The sequence below is a fragment of the Rattus norvegicus genome, chromosome 2, assembly GCF_021556685.1.
Source record: "Rattus norvegicus strain SHRSP/BbbUtx chromosome 2, alternate assembly SHRSP_T2T, whole genome shotgun sequence".
NCBI classification, from domain to species: domain Eukaryota; kingdom Metazoa; phylum Chordata; class Mammalia; order Rodentia; family Muridae; genus Rattus; species Rattus norvegicus.
Genome location: NC_141535.1, coordinates 93,516,497 through 93,533,288, shown reverse-complemented (window position 1 = coordinate 93,533,288; position 16,792 = coordinate 93,516,497). Strand labels below are relative to the sequence as shown.

Below are 16,792 nucleotides of genomic sequence, written 5' to 3'. Positions count from 1 at the left end.
GAGCCTTACTATATTTTTATAATTTTTTCCCTTTTCTTTAAAACACAGCAGCATTCAAAACCCATTAAGAGCAAAGAACTTCCTCTGGTCAAGAGAATGAAATCTTTAGCTGGGTGGAGAATCGACCTCAGAGTACAGCTGGGCTGTTCAATCAGGAATCACCCTCTCAGGAAGGGACAATCACTCCTAGCAAGAACAGTTCACCTCAGCCACATTAAACAGATAAACGGAATAATTATTCCTTTGAACATATTGGGGAGTTGGTGGGATACAGGGTGTAGTGGGTTGGTCTGATGCTGCTTGTCTTCTAATGCTCAACACTGGCTCTCAAGGTCTGGTTGCCCCCTACATGTACCTCAAGTGATGCTGTGTAAACCTTGCTCCCCAATTTAAATGGTCAATAAAAGGCCAGAGCCCATGAGAGGGCAAGAGGGAGAAATGGGACTTGAGGATCCAGTGAGGGTTTTGCAGGGAGAGAGAATGGAGAAGAAGAGAGGACACGGAGGTGGAGGAGGCCACCATGAGAGGAGATGTGCTATGAGCACCTGGCCAGAAAAAACAGCACATGACATGGGAATTATGGCTGGGAAATAAGTGAGAATAGCCCCAAACCTGCCCAATCTAGGCTTACGGCTTAAAATTAAATACCTGGACAGTGTATCTTTGTTATGGGTAGACAGAGTGATTAATTTTATTAATTGTATTTCTTTAGCTCTGGCTGTCCTGGGATTTACCTCAAAATCACAGAGTTTCATCTGACTCTACTTCCCGAGTGCTAGAATTAGAAGTGCGCCCCATCACATCCAGCCCCTTAACAAGGCACTCTATTCCACCTTCCCAGAATTCCCACATGCCACTGTGAGCTTCCGCGACTGCCTACTTTTCTGAGTCCTGACTTTCACTCATTTTTCTCTGCCCCTTTCTTTAGCTGCAGAGACTAAGCTTTTCCTCACACCTCAGCCTCCCTTTCTCCTCCCTTAGGGCCCCAGTCCTTACCAAGTGCTGCCTACAGCCTGTGGCTGCCCTCCATGCTGACTTAACTTCTGTTTGTGTTTTAATCCGTCTTACCTCCATTCTCTTTCTCTAGCACACAATAGCTGAAAATTATAGCTTGCCTGTCCTGGGGTCCTTTTAAATTCTAATGAAATTGTCAAAGCTTCCGTTTGAGACTGTTTTTAAATCATTTTAATAATGAGGCGTAGACCTCAAGAGGGGCCTTGATTTCCTGGGGATCAGTGTTTGTGCTGAGAACCCTCGTCCCTGAGCTTCTGTAGCTCTGAAGGCCTCTGTCTTCTCACGACTGATTCTCCAGGGCTGTGTCTTCTGTCGCTCTTTGAACCACTGCACACATTATCAGTGGACGTGGCACTGAGCAGACACCTACCGAGACAGTATGACTGAGGGATATAGAGGCAGTTGTGGCATGGTGGATGAGACCGTATACTCTGCACTGAAATTTCCAGGTTCGGATAGTTACTGACACTTTCAGGGCGTGTGACTCTGGCAGCCTGCACAGGATTTGTGGCTTGCCCATACCAGTTTTCAGAGTACACACTTTCTCTTTCTGGCTTCTTTCTGGCTAAGGTGGCGCCTGCCCCATTCCTCCACAGCCCTTTTGTCAAAAGGACCCTTCTGTGTGGAGCACACAGACCCACCCAGGTGGTAATGTCTGCTTTATGCACACTGGTGATAACTACGGTCACACAGGGTCCCTACTAAGCCCTAGATACATGGACGACATAGACTCAGGACTAAAGCAGGAACAGTTAACCCTCTGCTGCCCCTGGCTGTGAGCCCAGCTGCACGATGCTAATCACAACTGTTCCCTGCGTAGGAAAGTTGTTATGGCCTACGAAGAAAACATCATTTGAGAAGCAGGCAGAGCCAGACCTTATCACCAGGCTTCATTGACAAAGGTGTGTGATAGCTTTTGAGGTTCTAAGTCAGAATGTCAATTACTGCAAAAATGAATGCACATTTGATTGTACAGACAAGAGGTGCTCAAGCAGTCACAACTTGCGGGGCAGAGCCCTGTGGTGTGTTTTATGCTTTGTGTCTCTTGCACACAGTTTATCTTTGACCCTCACGGGTGACACTGTCCATTTTAGATGGATCTAGTGCTCAGAGTGAGAACTAGCATAAGGTGACTCAGAAGTTCAGGAGGCTCTACGGCCCGGTGACGTGGTGACGCGGTGGCTGACTATCGGCAGGATCGCCCTGCTGTAGGGACCAGGAAGAGCTTGAGGCACAGGTGGAGCAGTGTCTGAGCGTCTGAGGCCAGGTGCCTGCCTGTGGGGCTGTGCTGAGAGGCTTCCGCCAGCTCCAAAGGGAAGAGGGGCTGCCTTACCCGAGGTGGACGGCCCGGATGTGCTTCTGGATGCCTGCTGCCGTGTTCAGTACCTTGCCACAGTTCTTCCAAAGGCATTTGAACATCACCTTCATGGAGTTCTACGGGAAGAAGAAAAGACAACATCACAATGCTAGCAAATCCATCCAGTCACCTTCTTGTCCACACTGTTCATTTCCTTCACTAGGAAAAGTAAGCGCTCGCCATGTTCTGGGCAACTGAGCTGGTGAAGAGCTGGGCGAGCCCAGATCACATCCATTTCTTCATAAGAGCCAGCTCTGCTGCTTATTTAAGTCACATTCACAGTGTCCCCGGGCACTGGGCCCCCCTGACAGCAGTTAGACTAACTAGGGGGAAAGTGCTATTCTAAGTACTTGATCCCCAAAGATGGATGCTGTCTGTGGCCTTCATGTTACAGAGTTTCAGAGAGTCAAGGAGCAAAGCCGGGATCTGCTGCAGAAGCCAGACGTCATCCCAGCACACAATCACACAACACTCTTCCATGAGGGTTTAGCATTTTCCAAGTGCCTCCTAGCACTTGGTGCTCACCGTGTGCTTCACGAGGCCACCACACTGCTCTTGATCACAAGATAGGAACAGTAATGTAGCCTCTTAAGATGAGTGTGAGGCCTCAATGACGCCATGGGCCGGGCCAGCAGAGCAGCATCAGGGACAATCACCCACTGTATCAGCTGTCCTGCAATTACTGTCACCATGCCTGGCCTGCGGTTTTTAAAGTTTTGCAATGCTTGGATGGGACTCAGGGCTTGGACATGCCAGGCAAGTGCTCTGCACCGCACCGCATAACCAGAGCCCTGGAATGAAGTTTCATTCAGTTTGTATGTTTACATGTATGCATGGATGGTCATAAGGGGTACAGCAGTTTGAATGAGAACAGCTCCCTGAGGGGCATAGATTTAGACATTTAGTCATCAGGGAGTGGCACTGTTTGAGAAGGATTAGGAGGTATGGCCTTGCTGGAGGAGGTGTGTCACTGAGACTGGGATTTGAGGTTTCAAAAGCCCAGACCAGCAGGCCCAGTCTCTCTTTGCGTGTGGATCTAGACTTAGGACTCTCAACTACTTCTGCAATAGCATGTCTGCTTATATGCTGCCATTCTCTGCCATGGCGATAACAAAAAACACCTCTGAACTATAAGCAAGCCCCCAGCCAAATGCCTTCTCTCGTAAGAGTGCCTCAGCCATGGCGTCTTCTTCACAGCAATAGAACTGCGATGGAGACAGAGGTTGTTCCTAGGCCATGGTGTACACGTGGAAGTCGAGAGTCGGATGTCTTGTTACCATGTGGGTCTTGGGAATCACCCATCTTCAGGCTCAGGTGGACAAGTGTCCTTACCTGCTGAGCTATGTCTACTGCCTGAACATTAAAGTCTGGTAACATTGAAACACTTTGTTATGCAACATGCAAGAAAACTCAATTTGGAACAACTTAGCAACAGTAAGTTTTCCTTTTTGTGGCTGTATTACTGTGTGAGGGAGACATGGGTGTGTGCACAGGAAGGCAAGTGAACAGAGGAGAAAAGACAACCTTGGGTGCTGTTTCTCAGACATCACCTACCTCATCTTTTGATGCAAGGTCTCTCAGGACTTAGAACTTTCCATGAAGGCTACGCTGGTGGGCCGGCAAGCCCCAGGAGCTGCCTATCCACCTGAGCGCCGGGGTGAGCATATGCGGTTGAGCTTTTATACATCGTTTAGACTCTTAGTTCCATCTGGGAGACTGAGCTAAAGTCCTCTTAAGCACTTCACCAACTACCTGAGCTACCTTCTCAGCCCAGCAAACAGTTTCTAAACACGATGACCACAATGAATTCAATACTAAAAGCACAGTAATTCTGAGGTGTTTCTGAGAGGCCTTACTCATGGTGTATTGCCTAACTTCACTGTAGGCTTTGTTCTCAACATGTACAAACATGCCACACACCCACACACCAAACACCCACACCCACTCACCCCCCTACATACACAGACACACACCACACATACCATACGCACATATACATACCATATACACACATACCACACACATGCACACCACATACACAATATACACCATACACACACACACACCCCCAAAGACACATACCATACATACTTATACCACAGATACACACACACATATATCATACACATACCACACACACACAAACACATATATCATACACACACATACCACACACATACACACACACTGAACTGCACATGCTGTCATGTCACCCAATGCCAACACCTTTGAACACCTGCACCCAGATTTGAAGACTAGTATATGTTATAAATTGCAGTGTTTTACAGTACATAGAAAGTTTCCTACTCTCATAGAAGCATACATGGCTTAATTATGTAAAACAAATTTTCCTATTCTCATTCCTTAGCATGTAAGTATCAAATTACTGTCTTTTGATTATACCATATCAAAGCATTTGCCTACTGCGGCTCTCGGGCCTTATCAGCTGATGGAAACTAACAGAGAAACCGAGAGTGGGTCAAAGTGTCTGTGTCGCTGTGCCCAGGCAAAAGTCAGGCATCTATATTACGCCCCTCCCACAGGACACTCAGGAACCAGCTCTGAGGTGGGATAGGGAATGTGTGGGACCCAGAGGCTGGGGAGGACCAGGCTAAACACTGTCTACTGGACACGGTAACACTGTTGCACTCATGAAGTTATAGCTGTGAGAGGTTGCCGTCTAATGTGCACAAAATCAGGCCAGCCAACATTGCAACATAAATGGTTTGTACCTGTAGCAGAGAAGCTCCTGACAGCTGCAGCCTGCTGGAGAAGGGGGAAGTCTGTTTGCTTCTGGGTGGTGCAACCACACTAGCGCAGACGGCCACACACCCATGCAAACTTGGGCAATGTTAATGAGACTCACTGGATTATAAAAAAAAGAAGACTTCTGCAGACAAGCCTTCACACATAAGCTTTTTGGAAAAGGCTGTGTGTAGAGGGGGTGAGAGCTTCGTACTGTTACAAACATGCTAAGAGAGATATGTCATAACAATCTTTAGGTCAGTAATGGGGTTGGTTAAATTAATCCCTGTGGCAGTTAAGAGTGAACATGTCCCCCAAAGGTTCAGGTGTTTGAATACTTGGTTCCTCAGTTGATAGAGCTGTTAGGATAGGCTTAGGCGGTGTGGTAGTTTAAATATGTCTGGCCCATGGGAAGTGGCATTATTAGGAGGTATGACCTTTTTGGAGGAAGTGCATCACCATGGGGGTGGGCTTTGAAGCTCTGCCCAGTGCCAAAAGACTTGGTCTTCTCCTAACTGCCTTCTGATCAAGCTGTAGAACTCTCAGCTCCTCCTGTACCATGTCTGCCTGGACGCTGCCATGTTCCCACTTTGATGATAATGGACTGAACCTCTGAACCTGTAAGCCTGCCCCAATTAAATGTTGTCCTTATAAGAGTTGCCTTGTCAGTAGGAGAGAATGCGCTTAATCCTGTAGAGACTTGATGCCTCAGAGAGGAGGAATACGGGGGGTGGAGGGGCATCCTCTTGTAGGTGAAGGGGAGGGATGTTGGGAGGAAAGAACTCTGGGAGGGGGCTCTGGGAAGGGGCAACATTTGGGATAAATATAAATAAAATAAATCATCATCATCACTACCACCATCATCATCAAACAAACAAACAAAACAACTAGAGTTGCCTTGGTCATGGTGTCTGTTCACAGCAGTAAAACCCTAAGAAAGGAGGTATGGCCCCAATGGAGGAAGTATGTCACTGGGGGAGGGGGGGGGGTGAGTCTTTAAAGCCTGATGCCATTCTAATTCTCTATTTTAGGCTGTGGTTGAAAATGTGAGCTTGCAGCTTCTTGCCCCTGCCTTTGTTTCACAATCATGGACCCAACTCTCTGGAACCATGGGCCCAGATCAACTCTGCAGTAAGCTGCCTTAGTCATGGTGTTTTATCACAGCGAGGGAAAAGCAGCTCACATCATCCCATATATACCGAGTATGCTAAAATGTAGCTGATACCATCCACATACACTGAACATACTAGAAATGAAGCTCTAATTTATTTTCCATTCTTTAATTTCTTTTTGAAAATAATGTATTCTTCTTTACCCATGCAGGCTTGCTTGTCTGTGTGCACTCTGGCTGTGCAGGTGCCCAATCAAGCCAGAAGAATGCACTGGACCTCCTGCAGCCGTGCACTCCGACTCTGGTGCTTAGAGCAGAGCCCAGATCTCTGCAGGAGCGTAACTGCGGAGTCACCTCTCTGGCCCGCCCAGTACTTTCTTTTTTTCACATTAACTTTATTTTATGGGACTGCGCAGGTGATCTCATTTATGGGACTGCGCAGGTGATCTCATCAGCTCCCTGAGCGCCCACAGTCTGAGAGAATTCCTGATCTACCCTGTTTGACTTTGTGGTCCATTCGTCCGTCTTCTACCTTGCTCAGTGCCCACGTGAGGCCGAGTGGAGAATCAATGGCTTCCTACTTATGGGTTTCTGGTAGGTGTGGCCAATGGGAGGCAATGGTAGGATTTGGAAGGCTGGAGAAAACCCTGACACCCATAGTCCCTTCTGGCCACACCTGTGCGTGGCTATCATTTTCTTCTAGCTCTGGCTTTCCCAGGTCCTGGGTGTCCCTCTGGTGTGTGCTTCCTCATGCTGTGGTGATAGTGGGGGGGGGCTTGCCGGATCATTAGATCCTGGGTTCTCCCACCATGCCTGCTCACTCCCCTTGTAAGACTAGACTGAGTATACCATGGCCCTCTCCCAGAACTTAAACAATTAAAAAGAAATACAGGTCATCAAAAAACATGAATAATATTTTTTTTGTGGGAGAGTGGAAATAATGTGATGTTTTTAGTTTTTGTAAGTTTTTTAAATACTAAAAGTTTATAAACTAACAGCAAATGCTGGGCCTTTAATCCCAGCACTCAAGAGGTCAGCCTGGTCTACATAGTGAACCCAGGACAGCTAGGGCTATGTAGAGAGATCTTGTCACAAACAAACAAACAAACAAACAAACAAAACCCAACCAATCAAAAAACTGGGGAAAATTATATTTTACGTTAATTCCTAAATTTTAAAAAAATATCCTATTTGTAGTTTCTCTTGCTGGCATGTTTCTTGGTTTTCCCTGATGCCGAGGCTTGAACTTAGGGCCCCGAGTGTGCTTGGTAAAAACAGTCTACATTGAGATTCATAGCTACCTATTTTTAACTTTTAAAAATTATGCCTTGTCTGGGCAACCTGGCACACTCCTTACTCCCAGGACTCCGAAGGCAGAGGTATGTGAGTCTCTGAGTTTACAGCCAAGCTGGTGCACACAGGGAGTTCCAGGCCGGGCAGGACTCCATAGTGAGATCCTGCCAGCAAAACCAAAGCAAACTCGACCTGGCTCGACTGATGCAGCTTACCTAAATTTGGAGAAAAGCGAGCATGATAGCACGGTCTCGGCTTCAACCGGCTTGAGCAGCTTCGCTCTGTGCAAGCCAAGGGGACACGTCCCTCAAGGCCACAGCCACTTAATGGTAGTTTAATTCTTTTCAGTACATCCAGCTGAAATCAGCCCTCTGTCCGCAAACAGACTACTTGCTTCTCTGCCAGAGCCTAGCGAGCCACAGGAGGAGGAAAAAATAGCTAAATAAACAACACCCAAATTGCTGCATGGTCCAACTGTGTGAGGAAGCCAAACCAAGCGAAGCTCCTGGCCAAGTCACGGCGGCCAAGTGTGAACGGCCCATCTGTGCTCAGCTCTGGCCCCTCCTTAGAGCTCCGACAGATGTGCTGCCCGCAAAGGCATGGGCGACAGCTGAAAATTCACCCCCAGCCGAAAGCGCCTCTGTGGAGCATCAAAGTCCCGTCAGCTGACCTGAAGTCTCACAGACACACAGGCCTCTTCACATGGAGCAGGAGGACAGAGGAGGGGGAGGAGGCCCTGTTAGTGAGAGCCCCCACCTTCCTGCCTCAGCTACTATTACAACACCAACAGGAGAGCCAGGCACTCCAGACCACTGAAAACTCGGAATTTTAAAACTGTCCACGTGAGGTACGTAGATGTTTCCTGACGAGCTCTTCGAGTATCAGCTTGGTGCTGTGGGTTGAAGAAAAGTTCTGGAGATTCTTTACCCGTGCAGCTTGAAGACTAAGCGCCCTGGGCAAATGGTGACGCCCTTTGACCTCAGTTCTCAATCTTTTACCTCTCCCCTCCCCCCCTCTCTCTGAGTTAGGACTTTGCTGTGTAGCCCAGGCTGGCCTTGAACTTGAGACAGTCCTGCCTCAGTCTACTGAATCCTGGAACCACAGGCCCATACCGAGACTCCCGACTCACAATCCTGTTTTTCACCCCCAAGACGGGGTCTCACTGTGCAGCTCTGCCTATCCTTAAAGTCACCGTGCAGACCGGGATCTCACAAAGGTCTGTCCGCCTGTGTGCCCCCTCCCCAGCCTGGGCTGGGATTAAAGGCTTGAGTACCACACCATGCCACAGTCCTCTTTGAAATGGCTTCATTCTTGGGATACACGGAGTGCCTTCCATCTTCCCGATGAAGCCCAGATGCTCGAGACCAGCAGGAGGGCTGGTTCCAGGTGGAGGGGCACGGCTTGACTTTGAACGATGATATGACATGCTTAGGGGTCACCCTGAGTTAACAGTCTAGAAGTCATAGGAGCACCACTGGAGCATGGCAGCCTAGTGTTGGAGTGATGGTTCTGTACACTGTGTGAAGATGTCTCCCTGTCCTCCCTATGGCACCTTCTGATTGGCTAAAATGGAAAGCCTGTGGCCTACAGCAAAAGGCAGAAGAGTAAGGTGGGTCTTCCAGATAGAGAGAGGACTCTGGGAGAGGAGGCATGGGAGATTCCCTACCCAGACTTGGAGGAAGTCAGACGTATGAAACTGAGGAGAGGTAACCAGCCATGTGGCAGACACAGAATCGTATAGCTGAATTAATATAAGCTAAGAGTTAGTTGGAAAGCAAGCCAAGGCCAAAACCATTGTAAATCAATATAAGCCTCCACGGGGCAGACATAGAAAGGCCCATGTTACAGCCTGGGGTGTCATATTGGTCTTTGTGTTTTTGTTTTGTTTTTTTTTGATGTATGATTATTCCATATGGTGATTGTGAGGTATATACAAGTGTGTGTGTGTGTGTGTGTGTGTGTGTGTGTGTGTGTGTACTGTGGTGGGGGAAAACACTTTGTATCTGAATTCCTCAACTGTGGACCAGGCCCCTGTGCACAGGCGGGCGGCCAGTCAAGTGCCCGTCAGCATGCGTCCCTCTTGTCTTGGTGTCTCTGGTCAGCAGGTTCACCAAGATGCTTATCAAGGGACAAAAGCTAAAGAAACAGCTACCTTACAGAGCCTCCAGCTATACTCTTAGTTGAGAAAGCACCTTTATACACATGATCTTGTTTATGGGCTCCATTTGCCCCTTTATTTGTAAAACGAACAGAGTAAATGAAATTGTTAGGTGTACAATGTAAGTGTGAAGTGAATGAACGCGACTATGCCAAGCACTGACTAGGTAACGCCTCCCACACGCGTGGCTTGTCGCCGGGGGAATGCTGAGTAAATGAAAAGGATGTGGCTCCGTTGGACAGGCTTGCTAGCCGGTCCCAAGGGCCTTGGGCTCCACCCCCAGCACTGTATATACACATAGGACACTTGGGAGGCAGATGAAGTCAATCAAGGCCATCCTTGGCTACACGGTGAGTTCAAGGCTAGCTTGGTCCTAAGATGAGGCTGTCTTAAAAACAAAGAACAACCAAGATCTCCATGTGCAGTGCACACAGGATGTACTGTCCCGTGGCTTCATTCCCCACAGCGCCATGATCTTGCATTAGCTCACTGCTCTGTGGGTTGGTGCCTCTCCTCCTTTTGGTAGTGTGGTGTTCTGCTATGCAGATCCGCCACACTCCCCTTTCTCTTGTGCCTGCTGGCGCACACTTGCGCTGTTTCCAGTTCGGGTTGATAATGACCAAAGCTGCGATGAGCATTTGTCTGAGTCGTTTTGTGGACATGCACTTCCTTTTCTCTTAGGTAAATACATATGCAACAGTAGAGTTGCTGGGTCGTACGGCTAGCATATATTTAACTTTGTAAGAAACTGCCAAACTACTTTCAAAGCAGTCATACCGTTTGCATTTCCACTGGCAGCCAGTGAGCACTCCTGTTGCCAGGACTTGGCACCTTGTACACGGACACTGCATCCGTCCACTTCCCCTTGGTCCTACCGTGGCCAGCACTGCAGTGACAGGAATTTACTGGTGGTGGCCTGCCCAGGTTAGAGGTAAGCCTGCAGCCTGAGGGCTCCTGAGCTAAGGGGAATCCCTAGTCGTTTATTTTCTTACTCCACGGATTCTAGAGGTAGGTTTCGTCCTGCTCACTCCAGGTGAGCCTGGATGGTTCTGGAATGCGGAATGGTCAGGATGTCTGTAGATGGTGCTGAGCCCCAGCACCCTCAGCCTAGAGACCACATGGCTGGGCCACCCAGCACCCCGGGAGCCTGGCTCCTGTCTGTGCTTGTTCTGTCCTGGGCTAACTGCTTGTTGCTCTTCCTGATGATGTGTCATCCCAGTGAAAACACATACGGTTGAAAAGATGGAAAAGCTATAAATAAATCGAGGGGCTCACAGTCACCCTGGGCTACTTGGCACTGACCTACCAACACAGGACCAGGATGGAGGAATGTGGCTTCTTGTCTCCGTGCCCAAGGTTCCTAAGGCCCCAACCCACTCAGTATCCAAGGGCAAAAGCACAGCACGGCACGGCACGGCACGGCACGGCACGGCACGGCACGGCACGGCACGGCCCTAGCAGCTGCATTCTACTGCTCTCCCCTCTTCCCATGCAATCCTTACAGCAGCCGCATCAGGATGGTACCTCCATTTTTATTTTTCAGATAGCAGGCTGAAACGCCAGAGGTGCCATCCCAACTTCAGAATACACAGAACACCACACCTAGATATGGTAGAAGCAGGAATCTGGCCTTTTTCTTACTTATCAGTACTTTGGGTTTTCCAGAGGGTCTTGTGGAATTGTAGTTTACCTTTTTGCCTTCTACAGAATTGGTTTTCTCGGGTACCAGAGTGCCCATACTCTGGGTCATTGCATCACCTTGTGGTCATGACAGGAACTGCACCTTCTCAAAGTCCCAATCTACTTGAAACCCGAGGGAAAAGCGGGCTAGGCTCTGCCCTCCCAAAGATGGCCAACTGACTTGCAGAGCCCAGATAACCTCTCACATTCTCACTGCTGTGGCTGAGGAATGGGTGCTCCGCCCAGGAAAAGGGTCTGAGTCCCTCTCCTGCCTCAGCTTCCCTCTGAAACGTCCGTCAGTGCTTCGCTCCCACCGGGCCATGCAGTGGTGGCTGACTATGCTGCCCACACGCCATTCCCCTCTGCGGGCCGAGGGATCGCGCTTTCTGTAACTCATTTTGCTTCACAGGCATCCTCTATTATTTATGCTAAGCTCGCTGTATTTCTGTCACAACATAAACAACCTTGGGCAACCCGTACAAATCAATCAGCTGCCTCTGCAGAGTGCGAATCAGGTTGTACTGAAAACCGCGGGTACGATTGAACGAAAGGCTGCGTTTAAAAGCATCCGATCGACTGACAAAACATGCAAATATAGTGATTGTCAGAAAATACTTCTCAGGAAGATCAAAGCACTTCACACTTGGTCACGTGAGTGTCTGCAGGTCAGAAAGAGCAGGTGGTGACCATGACGTGCAGTGAACGCTTGCTTCTTCCGTGTTTACAGTCTGTGGAGTGGATGTCTGTCGAATGGCGCCCTGCTCTCGCACGTGGACTCACAGTTAACAACTTCACAACTGTCCCTCAGGGTGTGAGGCACACATCACCAGGTTTATAAAAAGAAGGTGACAGCTGGAGGGCCGATACGGCGTTCTGCGGAGGATAGATGTGGGTCGGTCGGGTGCTTCCAAACGTTCAGGGATGGACCCCATACAGGACCCACTCACATGCCAGGACGCAGCTGAGATGAAAACCCCAGAGAGGGCGATGCTGGCCCCACCTTCAGTGAATCTTCTCTCCTGCTCACCTCTTATTAGACTCACAGCCTAAGAGTCAACCTGGAGGAACCTGGTCTAGGAGGGTCTCAAACAACCTCCACTGGACATGTGACCACTGCAAATGACTGCTGACTTCAAATGGACAGCAAGGATCTAAAAGAACAGGCAGGAAATGAAGATGATCTTCAAAGCTCCGTCGACAACAGACTGTCTGTCTGTCTGTCTGTCTGTTTGTCTGTCTATCCAGACAAATTAGTTACTTCTTAGGTTTATAACTTTGACACTGGGTAGTCAGTTCTCATCCCTCAGGACTACAGACATCTGGACCTAATGGACACAGGTTACTAATGAGCGTCCTCATTACGTTTTCCAGCCAAACACAAACATGCTGTAGAATACTCCTTTTTCCGTTCTCCAAGATGGCGTTGTTAGCCTGGTTGTTGTGTATACAGCTGGAGTTCCCATCTTTTATGGCAAATTCTGAGGTTTCTTTGATGTCCAAGAGATACATTTCTTGGAGCCCACTCCCTGGGTGCACGTGCAAATGCCGTTGTGTATTTTTAAGTCACCACTGTATTGATGACAGAACAGTCCTCTTTGGTGGGAGCCATTCAGCCCAGAAAGGCACTGAGACAGAAGTGGCATTGCAGGTACTTTGGTGAGTTCTGTAGAGGCGTTTGAGGCATGGTTTGAAATGAAAAATAACTGTAAGGGCACAGCTTGTATCCTGCGACATTGAAGACAGCTTTGGACACTACTCTGGCCCCTCCACACATCAACCTGTGCCTGCCCAGCTCTCGTGCCCCCTGCTTCCAGGTATTCAGCATTTTGCCTAATGGTGCTCAATAAATATCAGTTCACTAAGTAAACAACAGGGTGAATGGCAGGCTGACCTATTTTCTTAACTACTCAAAGTAATTTTAAATACAAAAGGCCAAAGCTGCAAAACATGGTGGCTGTCAGTCCCCACTGCTGTGGGGAAGGCTGAGTCTAGAGGAAGAAAACACCTAGTTCTAACTGACCCATTCATGTCTACACCTAGCATTTGTGAGCAGAGCCTGTGGTCCTCAATAAGTGCTTGCGCTCCTCCCTCTCTCTCTCTCTCTCTCTCTCTCTCTCTCTCTCTCTCTCTCTCTGTGTGTGTGTGTGTGTGTGTGTGTGTGTGTGTGTGTGTGTGTGCGCGCGCGCGCGCGCGTGCATGTGCAGGCTGTGATGATGTACATCTGGAGGTCAGAGGGCATCCTGGGTGTTGGTCCTTGCCACTCATCATGTTTGAGACAGCAGGACCTCTTGTTAGTTGCTGTGTGCGCCTGAGTATCCAGCCTGTGAGGTTTCAGAGATTCTTCTGTCTCCATCACAGAAACACTGGGAACTACTGCGTCCATCTTCAAAGGGTTCTGATGATCTGACCTCCAGTCCACAAGCTTGCATTGCACCAAGTATGTTTCCCTGCTGGAATGAAACTCCCATTCTTTCCTCTGGTGATGTGACTGCTTGCTGACTTTGCTGAAGTATGTAGACTGCCTACCTGAGTCAGACCAATGCAGCCTAACCAGGTAAGAACGCGACTTTTGGTTCTATACCCCATATAAACATATTTCTGATAGGTGATTAATTAATTCATTAATGCACTTTGGAAGCCCCTGCTGTGTGAGATTTGTCACAACACTGGCCACACTCCTGTGTCAGGACTGCTTGCTCAGATACCCTGGGAACGACAGGCTAACGAAGAGTCCAGCTCCACACTGCTGTCTGCCCTGTCTGCAGCTATCCAAGTGTTAGTTCTCCCTGACTCACCCAGTGAATCCCAGTGTCTCGCAGAGCTCCCTTGAATAAAATGGACTCTTCAGGACCCTCCTTCTGGGAACACAGGATGCTGCACAAAGGCCTCCTTTCTGGTAAAGATGGCCCTATCCTTGGAGCATGCCCAGAGAGAGCCAGGTAGTGCTCACTGCTGCACACGGTGAGTGATGCTGAGGGAGGCAGAGAGGCAATGCCACCTCTTTGTTTCCATCTCCAACAGCATTCAGGGAAGGACAAGGTTGACTGCACCCCCAAGGCCGCAGTCTGCCTTGTTTATGAATCATATTTAAGAAATGATGACACCACATAATATTTAAAAACCAGCATAAAAATCACAATTTCACATAACTTTCAAACAATGCTAAAATGTTCTCTAGATTAGCAGCCAGTGCTGCAGTCTATGAAATAAAAATGCTTCTATAAACTGAGTGGCTTAATGGGTAAAGGCGCTTGCTGCCAAAGCTGAGTTCAATTCCCAGAGCCCACATGGTGAAGGAGAGACCAACTCTGACAAGCTGTTGTCTGACCTCTATATACACAACCAACACACAACACGCAGCATAAATAAATAAATGTCAGAAAAACCCAAACTCCAGAAAACGGTGATAACAAATGAAGGTGGGCTGCTTGGTGAGACGAAGAGCCTGGGTTTGGATGGAGGCTCCGTGAACTGCAAGGCAAGGAACAAACGTATCCTGGGTCTCTACAGAGCTATGCTGTGAGGATGAACACGTGTCTTCCCAGTCAGTCTGCTGAGCTCTAATCTACCAGAATAATCCACCTAGCTCTTCTTTACATTTTTGTTCTGGAAACATAATTTTTGGCATGGAGTAGATGTGTTTATGTGCTAACTTTTATGTATCTTTCCCATCTAGCTGTATAAAAACGAACAAACCCTTTTGGGCTAACAGAAGCAGAAAAGCGAAAATACTATATTTTAAGAGCATGTACCCACAGGAAGCCTCAGTCCAGCATTTCAGCTTCCGAAAAAGGTCAGGGTGTTAAGACAATGCATACCCAGACATCCACACACAGACATGCACACACAGACAATGTACACACAGACAATGCACACACAGACATGCACACACAGACATGCACACACAGACAATGTACACACAGACATGCATATAGACATGCACACCCAGACATGCACACACAGACAATGCATGCATAGACTATGCATACACAGACATGCACACACAGACACACATACATAGACATGCATGTACAGACATGCACAGACAATGCATACATAGACATGCATACACAGACATGCACACACAGACAATGTACACACAGACATGCACACACAGACAATGCATACATAGACTATGCATACACAGACATGCACACAGACACACATACATAGACATGCATGCACAGACATGCACAGACAATGCATACACAGACATGCATACACAGACATGCATACACAGACATGCATACACAGACAATGCACACACAGACATGCATTCACAGACATGCATACACAGACAATGAGCACATAGGCAGGATGGGACACAGACATGGAGCTCCACTCAGTTTTGGCCTTAAATAGGGAGACTGACAAAGTCAGGGGCGGCTAAGGCCAGGCGTGGGGTGAGACTTACACCTGGACTGTGAGTGCAGAACATGGTGCACAACCCACCTACCTTTCTCTTCCTGGGAATGGGCTCGTCGAAGAGCAGGTTGCTGGCCTCTGCCTCATCGATGCCATCGTCAAGTGGAACAGGGCTACGGAAGGGCTTGAAGCTGTCAGCCGACAGTGGCGGAGAGGGTGTGGAGGGGTTGGACTGGTCACTCGGAGCGCTCCAGCTCCAGTAGCCACTGCTGCTGCTGCTGGATGGTGCGCCTTCCTTCCAGGACCCGCTGAGACCCTCTGTGAGCACGGGGATAGCAAGTGAGAACCCCACGTTACGTTCCTGCCTGCCCCAGTTATTTCTAAGCGGCCATTCTAGCCGAACAACAGCACGGCTGTCTGGTTCTGCCGGGCAGCCCCTTCCTTGGAATTGGTGGAGATCATACAAGAACAAGAAAATAACCGTGACTTCTTGTTCACCAACTGTGGGGCCTCTGGTTTGCTGGCTCCAGTGCTTCTGAGAGGGAGACTGCTCGTGGTAGCCTCCCAGATGATCTGGCCACCAAGCCTCCACCCTGCACCTCCCTATTTCAATTCTACTGTTTAAAAATGGCTTTCCTCGTGTGACTATGGTTCTTGGGATATATACTTAAGAAATCAGAAGAAGATTCTGTGAGAGATGGTAATTAATTTCTAGATCGGCATCTAAAGCAAGTTCCCGCTGCTGCTTAAAACAAATAACAGGGCCTTATATTCGGACTGCTTTGACATCCCTTTAAACTTAATTTTCAAAGTCAGAGTATATGATAGGGGGCTCTGGGGTGGCATGTCCGTATATCAGGTCATGATCCGTCATTCACTCTTCCCTCTGGCCCCCGATTACTAGTATCCTCCCCCACTTATCAATCCCCGGTTCTGCTTACATGCCTGAGCTGCAGGCCACCCCATGCCGTAGGGAACACCTCTGCAGTTTCAAGCACTTGGACACCTGTCTCCATTTGAACCTCACAGGAAGTTCATCTGCCTCCTCTCTACCTAGTAAGTGACCCTG

The 16,792-nt window shown here is 48.6% G+C and overlaps 1 protein-coding gene across 1 annotated transcript in view; it reads right to left on the bottom strand.

Annotated features, from left to right (window-relative positions):
• The window catches only part of Zfp704 (zinc finger protein 704), a 191,502-nt gene that overhangs the window by 22,146 nt on the left and 152,564 nt on the right, over positions 1-16,792 (bottom strand). Inside the window, 2 exon segments of the mRNA NM_001447250.1 lie at positions 2,348-2,448; positions 15,815-16,041. Of these exon segments, the coding sequence (NP_001434179.1) occupies positions 2,348-2,448; positions 15,815-16,041 (328 nt within the window).